The 8802-nt window shown below is 36.3% G+C and overlaps 1 protein-coding gene across 1 annotated transcript; it reads right to left on the bottom strand.

Annotated features, from left to right (window-relative positions):
• Window positions 1-6413: 6413 nt before the first annotated feature.
• Window positions 6414-8194, bottom strand: LOC140813026 (small ribosomal subunit protein eS25). Its single transcript, XM_073171431.1, has 4 exons — window positions 8023-8194; window positions 7846-7920; window positions 7610-7744; window positions 6414-6748 (listed from the first exon to the last, which is right to left on the bottom strand). Exons 1-4 carry the CDS (start codon window positions 8023-8025, stop codon window positions 6635-6637), a joined length of 327 nt encoding a protein of 108 aa, XP_073027532.1. The 5' UTR covers window positions 8026-8194; the 3' UTR covers window positions 6414-6634.
• Between the last annotated feature and the right edge of the window lie 608 nt (window positions 8195-8802).

Below are 8802 nucleotides of genomic sequence, written 5' to 3'. Positions count from 1 at the left end.
TGAGCTGGTAACAGGAGAGGACAACCGACCTTGGAGTGAAGGTGGAGATTGTTGGATCATGTGGTGGCTCTCAAGTTGGTTAGCCATTGGGATATACCAAGGGTAAACTATTGGTGGTTAGTGGCCATAATCGAATCAGTTAGCTATAAGCTTGGAGTAGGTATTCAGTTGTGCAGTTGACGTAGGCTTGGGAGGGACCAGTTGATAGGTATCTCAAGAGAACAAGTATATGGATACATAGCTGGGTTGAGAGACGAAACAACCACACACAAAAGGACAACAAGCTCTATCAATTGGATACTCAGCAGTTTAAATGAGTGCACTGATAGGAGAAAATATTGAGAGAATTTGAGGAATAAGTGATCAGTTGTGATTCATCTTTTGGCTATTGTTTTCTGCACATGTAACTTTCATTGTTAGGTTGATCAATAAAGACAATTGGCATGTTCTCCCATGGATGTAGGCATCTCAACGCCGAACCACATAATTCGACCATGCTTTATCTTGTGTGCTTGGATTCTTGATTGATTGCATGTGTTGCGTTGTGTCATAAATCCTGATCAATAAAACCTTACAAAGAGATAATACATTGCAAAGTTGATTAAGTTCTAACGAAAATTAGCAAATCCACGAATGCCTATGATAATTATATTTAAAATATGATAACAACATGTAATGGCATGGCGACAATTTTTTTGCTTTTTCAGACTGACTTTGATGATTAAGTCAATTGAGAAGTCAGCAGACGCAGTGCTAAAAAATTTTAAGCTGAACTATTTGCTTAAATTGATTATTCGTAAACATTTTTAGTGTTTTTTTAGCTTAGTGCTTGTTGTTTCGGAGGGTTATGATCCTTCTAGTGTTGGTGTTTTTGTTTTAAATGAAATAGTGCATTTTTTATAGTAGTATAACGAGAGTGAAATAAAAGTGGAGTAGTAAAACAATTGTATGAAAAAGTGAAGATAATACAATTTATAGTCTAAACAAGTGAAATACTGTGTTATATTGAAAATTTTGAAGGGGAAGTCAGTGGAGATTTCAAGAGTTCTTGTACGAACTTTGGGTGGAGCTCTAAGCACATCCCAGGTTGTTTTGCAGTAAAAAATAAATGTCCATTTTTTCGTTTTATTGTCCAAGTGCAAGTGAAATTCTGAAGGTAGGCTCGCGAGTAAGTACTAATTGATTCCAAGTTGTGTATGGTTAAATGGCGCGCTTAGTTCATGAAACCAATGGAGGGAGGCAAATCTTATCAATCCTCTTGGATGTCTCGTCGGATGAGAACAAGATGTTCCAATTTCTAACTAAAACTACTATAATACTCTAACTCAGTATAATGATAATGTAGTATAACAGATCTGTCGGATGGAGGTCAAGTTGTAATGTGACCGGAAAATCATGTGATCCTCGTCTAACGCCTCTGTAAACAATCTCAACTACACTATCAAGAATGTACTGGTGACATCGAGGTCTGGTAAGGGACATGGAATGATAGAAACTGTGACTTCTGAATTAGTGAATGGCAGTCAGAGACTGAGTGATGAAGGCTTGAGAAATGAGAGCTCCTGCAGCTATCTTTTCAAGGACGGTAAAGAAAGTGACGATAAGGGAGCATTAGCTCATGAGATAGGTCACAAGTTTGAATGTGGTAAAGCTATTTACCTGAAGAATGCCATTCAATTCCAGCATATACTCCATGGTGTTCCGGCTTCCAATGGTACTTCATTCAGAGGATGTCATTTTCTTGATGAAGTTTCTTCAAAGAACAATCAATTGGATCATGTTACTTGAGAATGCTATAGCACAAAGGCCGCGGAACTTTTAGCCAGCACACAGATTTAGATTCCAACAAAAAGGACTTCCAATCACGATCAAATATTTCCTTAAATGATAGTTTAGGGAGAGCAATACATCCCTTTTGTTTTATACTCTTTCTGTGCAAGATCATCACTTACCGAAGGTGAAAAAAAAAAAATTGGGTCACAGACTATCTCCCAGTCAGTACATAGCTTCAGCGAAAACATGATCAAATAAATCATGTTTTGAATGCTACTCTGTATAATTTGCCTCATTGCGTTCATGATGCGGAAACAATGAAAATAAGCACCACTTTGGATTCTGTAGCAGGCGAGTTTTCTCAGACATCTAACATTCTGTTAATCACGGTGAATTTTGGTGTGAACCTGCCAAAAGAATTCGATATACTTACTACTTGAAGAGTTGTTACTAAAATAAGTAGAAATATACCCAGTGATCTACATAGACTATCGCCATTTTTTTCTGATGTATTACTGAAAGATGGAACATTTTAGTGATACGCATTTTGAGAATTGATATGCTTTGATCTATGCATAATTCTTGAGAGTAGCATCATTTTTGTCGCACATTTCTGTAAAATTATGAGCCACTCTCTTTTTCCATTTTTTCTGTTGTAGGTGGCCATTCTACCTCATCATATAAAGTACTTTGGTTATGCCTGTAATTATAAATTATGCGTACATTTTAATCTTCCGTCTACATGGTTTTCCTATTGTTGAATACTTTCCAAGTAGTGTCCTAAAATCTCCAGTTTAATTAATTTTACATGTGCAAGCTTGTTGGCAGGTTATATTGTGAGAACCTGAACTTCCAGCAGCTAGAAAATGTTTCAGCAGCTATAAAAATTCCAGCAGCAACTCATATTTCAGAAGCTGGTATTTTTCCAGTAGGCATGTATTTTCCAGCAGACAAAATCCAGCAGCAGAAGAGCGAGAAAACAGCAGACAGTTACTGATTCAGCTTAGACTTTTAACTGAAGCATTAACATGGAATAAAGGCTGTTAATGTCAGATTATGATCATTAATTGGGAGGCTAACAGTCATAATTTGGCCTATAAATAACACTCTCATACCTCTGAATTGGGTTACACAAATCTTGAGATTATCACTGAATTTTCGAGCTAAGAGAGTGCTGATTTCGAGCAGTAGAAACCAGTAGCAAGAACAAGCAGATTTCATACTTCAACCGAAACACTTTTAGTAAATTACGATAAGTGGGCTTATATATAAATATCTTGAATGATGATTTCTATTTTAAAGCAAAGTATATTCTTGATTTCTGATATCTGATTTTGAAGCACTTAAACTTAGTGAACTAATGGTAGGAATATATATTCTGAACATTAGTGATTACTGATTACTGATTACTGGCATCACCCCTTAGAGAAGAGAACATATAGAGGACTGATATCATTTTAGCCATGAAATTCACGAACGTGCTCAGTGTTAACTTGTTAAATATCTGATTACTGATTACTAAATACTGATTGCTGATTTCAGAATACTGAATACTGATTTCTGTTATGAAAATAAGAATTTCTGTATATTATCCGTATTACTGTTTTTGTATGAAAATGATTTCGAAAACTGGGAGTTATTCCCGCCCCCGCTTACTGAGTGACAATCATATCACTCACCCAACAAACTCATCTCAGATAAGACGAGGAAGAGTTGTTAGAAGAAGAGGAGCAACATCAGTTTTGGGGTTGGTGATGAAGATCGTTGTCTTAGTTCTGATTTATATTTTATAATCTGCTGCATCTGTTCAGACATTTTATTTTCTGGTTTTACATTTCCGCTGTAAAACATTTATCATTGAGTTTGTATCAGACAGTGATTATTATGAATAAAAGACCAGTTTCTGAATTTTATAATTCTAAGGCTTGTTGTTTTCGAATGTAAATTTAAGAGCAACGCTGGTGTCAACACCCCCGTCCCAGGGCGTGACATATATCATATCACCGATGCATCAATGTTAAATTCCTCAATTATTGCATTTGCATCAACCTTGCTTGGAAAATTTTTAGTCCACACTTAGAAAGTTTATGTTCTAAGACCATATCATTTTTTTTGGCTTCACAATTTTTATTTTCTTAACTATTCAAATATGCAAAACCATTAGTTCTATGTTAATGCCTTAATTTGTAAAGGAAGATCTTTCCTGATCATTTACTTTTACCTTGTGTCTATTAATTCCAGAGTAATATTTTCGCATGCAAAATCTAGGAGGCTGTAGTCAGCTACTGTATTTTCGATTCTGCTGCCTCAGTCCACAGGCTGTTTACTTTTGTAATTTTACATTGTTGAGACTCGACATTTAATCCGCATGAGATGTTTTCCATTTGCAATACAAGTTCATTTAACTTTTAGTTAATGCAGTAGAAAAAGCGACTGTCGTTGCATGATTCTTTCAAATTTTAGTATCGACCGGTTCTCATATTTTATTGTGTATGGTTATATGTGATGCGGTTGTGATGCGGTTGTGATGCGGTCAATATTGTATTTTTCTTGGCCATCAACACGGAAGCGAATTCTGAATTCTAAGACTCTGGGTCTGGAAGTGGATATACCCATGGAAAATGGAATGCGCTAAAGAAAATTCTAATCTCTGCATGGATAATTCTCCCAATGCTGAGACAGGCTACAGATAGGTTAAACGCCTTAAGCTGAGCTCCTCTGCTCGAGGCACAAAGAGCATAAATCTAGCTGAAAACAGAATTCTTAAAAGCGACATCACAAGATCAGAATCTATTCTGCGGATACATCACGTTGAGGAATCAATGGCATTGGATAAGAGCATAAACTACTTATCCAAGGAAAACTTGGATAACTATTTATCACTTTCACACGTTTGGATACAAAGTTGGCTGCGTGATGGATCAAAATATACCAGAAAGAAGCCCTACACAATGGTTGATTGTGAGTCGCAAAATTTGAAATGGGCAGTGGAGGACCTTCAGAAGGATCGGTCTCCCAGCATTAGAGCCATGGCACTGATGGGAAGGGCAATCAAAAGTTTTCGACCATTTCAGCTCAGAAAGAGGGGTTCTTTAACTATTTGGAACAGGAAGGCTGTTTGAGAATGCTTCTTCTATTATAGGTGCTTGGTTTTATAAGTGTCATATTAGGGACATCCATGGCATTGGTGTGCACAGATCTCAAAAGGAACTTTTTAGAAACATGGATTTCCGCCTTTAATTTACATTTATTTTACTCTTTCTATTGGGAAAGTATCTTTACAGTATGTGTGGCGATTGAAGCCTTAAGCTCCCCTAGGTTTGCGACGCACTCTCGAATCGAAAAAAGTTCAAATTTTTGTTTAAATAATGTTGACAAGAGAAGGTGGTATTTGCCTCCTGGTTCCTTTCTTGTGTAATGTACCACTCTGCTCTCGGACCATCATTCTCCATGTGCATTACGTGCCTCTCCTTTACAATTACTGCAAGATTCTTGAGTCTTGATACAGTGCAGAATTTCCAACCATGAACATGGGCAGGTTTCTCAGTGCATTTTTTAACTCACGCAGGTATCAAATGGATTAAAACCCTAGGTTCTACAGTATATAGACAAAACTATTTTCGACCATATTACTTTAATTCGTGATACGAGACAATAAATGATTGCATAATAATAGATAATAAATTGGAAGTTATGAATAGTAGAATGACGTGTAATTAAAATATTGTAAATATCAAGTCAAATATAAGATGAAACGAGGATATGAAAACAATCAACGTCTTATCATTTGCATATAACATTGTCTAAGAATATACTTAACAGTTAAACTTAGGTTCCATATTTACTGGCCAACTTGATCGAATTGTCTTGTAACAGCTAGTGATCCTTTTTTGTACATACACCAATTCTGTTACTCGGTTTTTATTATCTGAGCGGGTAACATCAACTTGAAAATCTTACCATCTCGAGTTGTCTAGGTGGATCTATTTTAACCTGATAACGTAAAAGAGGTGAAGGGCTGTTTGACAACTTGGGTTATTTTGGTTTTAGCAAGAAATTCCTAGGAAAGTAGTGAATTCGATCATTTTCATGATCATGTAATCGCATGGTGAAATTCATAGCTAGTTTGCAAGGGGCGGACTCAAATCTGTCTGCAAATATCTTCCAATTGGGAAAAAAAATTCTCTTCTCAGATGCCACTTTCTTACTCACACTGGGCCTACGCAAGTCATCTTTGTAGATAAATGAGTACACGGACAATTCATCAGTTAACGGGTCATTCCTTCTTTAAATAAAAACTTATAATTTCATAAACTATATTTAAATAAATAAATAAAATTCATCGCTGCTAAACACTGAACATACTTTCTCAATTTTCGCTAGTCAGAGTCCATATTGTTTGGAAAAAACCTGTTGGAACCAGATTGGATTGTCTCATTTGATCCAAGGTTGGAAACCTACAGGCAATGTAGCTCAGAAACAGATCGATCTGGTTCGGCATCTTCAGTTGTAACACACTTAAGTAATAATGAAGCTTTTCCTTCGAGCTGAAACAGCTGTCATTATTGTGAACTGCTATTTGACAAAGATAATACCCATAACCATATAAAGTAAAACAATCATTTGAACAATCTCAACAGTGGAAAAGAAAACGGCAAAGATGATTACCACCATGCTTGTGGAACAGAATGAAAATACATGCCATCAGATTAAATATACTGAATATTAAACCAGGTTTAGAGGATACCAAGGAACAATATCATTCAAGATTGTTATCATTAAAGCTAAAAGAAACATGGTCCAAAACTAGCAAAATCCCATTTCAGGCTCTCCGATAGAGAGAGAGAGAGAGAACCAACATCTAGGTGTTGGTAGCTCTGGTGTATATCTGCTGGCTTGAGTGAACCGACACCATTCTGATCAAACCTCGTGCCATCAGTTCCCTGATTGCTTTTCTAGCAAGCGATCCATTGATCTGCGAATATATTGATGATCGAGACAAACATCAATAGATAGAGTAAGTTCGGCCGACCAACCAAATCAATGAAAATCAATATCATGTATGTAAAGTAAACCGGGGCAATGTGATGATGATTAAAGAAAAGTTTTTTTCTAATCGGTGTAAGAGCTAAACAAGTTCATTAACATGATTAAACTCAAATACATTCACATCAAATCAGCAAATTTTGGAGTCCGCGAGGAAGGTAAAAATATATTAAAGCATTTCACATAATTTTAAGGTTTATCTTAAGAATATCCACACCATGTCAGCTAAACTCTCAGATCAGCCAGATCAATTGGTGAAATACTACCTTATACCAACGAGGGCACATAGGATGGTCGTAAAGATACTCTAAAATGATACAATTAAGAAGTCCAAGAGTATTACAGAATGTAAAGATTCCGAAAGTCCCAAGGTATTCCTTAAGGATTAAAGAATGCAAACAAGATAGTGCAAGAAGCATTAAGAACACAGCAACTATGCCTACCAACTGCACCATATTTACTCCAGTGCACAAAATGGGTGGGTGCTAAAACAGATGATTCTTCATACAGAAATATCATATGAGCGCCAAGTTTCAGATGTAAAGATAAAATGAAACTAAATACAGCTTTCAGATATTCCTCATTTCCATATTAGTACATAGAAATCACAATAACAAAATGCATTGCGAGTGCGTGAATGAACTGCAACACTAAATAAGACCAAACGTAGAGTATACCAAATGATGCGGTTACACAAACAAACCAATCTAATAACAGAAAACCAAAAGAATCCAAAGATCAGTCAAACAAGTTAATATCCGATCTCTCTAAATAGAGTAAATGAACTTACTCTGAGACGATCGGAGAGAACTGAAGGAGTGATGAGCTTGTACTTAGGCGCCTCGGACAGCAACTTGTCATAGGTTGCTTTATCAAACATCACCATGTTGTTCACCTTCTCCTTTTGCTTTCCCTTGCTCCACTTCTGCAAATTATAATTCGCCACAGCATTTCCACCATATCAGACACTACTTCACGCACACATCACCGATAACACACACAAGCAGAATCGCACAAAAAACTCACCTTCTTCTTCTGCTTTCCTCCGCCGGACTTCGCCGGCTTGGATGACGGTGGAGGAGCCTTTTCCTTCTTCGGCGCCTGCAACGATAGGAAAAAAAACAAATTAACCCATAGATAAACTGGATTAATGCCTTTTGTGACATATGTGTGTATAAATCGTGAGATTCGGCGGCGACCCACCATCGTTAAGTAAATCTGTAGGCTGGTAGCGTCGGGAGTTGGGGGCAGCAAGCGGAGAGGGGCGGTTCTACGATATATCTAGTTAGGGTTTTTATTTGTCATTCCGTGCAAACGGCGTCGTCATAAACTTGGTTGGGCTCTAGCTTCGGCCTGTTTTTGAAATAGGCCCAGACCCATCAGAGCCACAAAATTAGATGGACTCTTTTCTGGTTGATTTTGAAATTTACTTAAAATAAATAAAAATTGGTTTCTTCTTAAAAAATATTTTCTTTCATAATATATACACACACATACATATAGACTCGTGTAAGTGTATGGATGACCCAAACCCGAAAAATTCGAAGATCTCCATCCTCGTGTAAGTGTACAGATGATAATTTTCCTCACGGGTTTGGACCCCCATGGGGAAAACCCGAAACGAGGATGGGGATCCTCGATTTTTTCGGGTTTGGGAATTTTTTTAAACCCGATGTAGTTCGGGGCGGATATGAGATTAATATCATCATCTCTGAACTCATCTCGAAAATAATATCAATAATAAAATAATAGTATTATTAGTATCAATAAGATAATAATAGTATTAGTATCAATAAGATAATAATATTATTATTTTTTAAAATATTAATAATAATAATAATATATATATTATTATTATTATTATTACTAAAAATAACAGATAATAATAAGTTTTGGTTTTAGAAAATCTCTGAATATGTCATCGTCTTGTCATATTAATATTTTTGAAACGGAGATGGGGGTGGGAATGGTAAGTTGATCTCC

The sequence above is a fragment of the Primulina eburnea genome, chromosome 14, assembly GCF_022965805.1.
Source record: "Primulina eburnea isolate SZY01 chromosome 14, ASM2296580v1, whole genome shotgun sequence".
NCBI lineage: Eukaryota > Viridiplantae > Streptophyta > Magnoliopsida > Lamiales > Gesneriaceae > Primulina > Primulina eburnea.
This window is presented reverse-complemented; position numbering and strand designations above follow the sequence as displayed.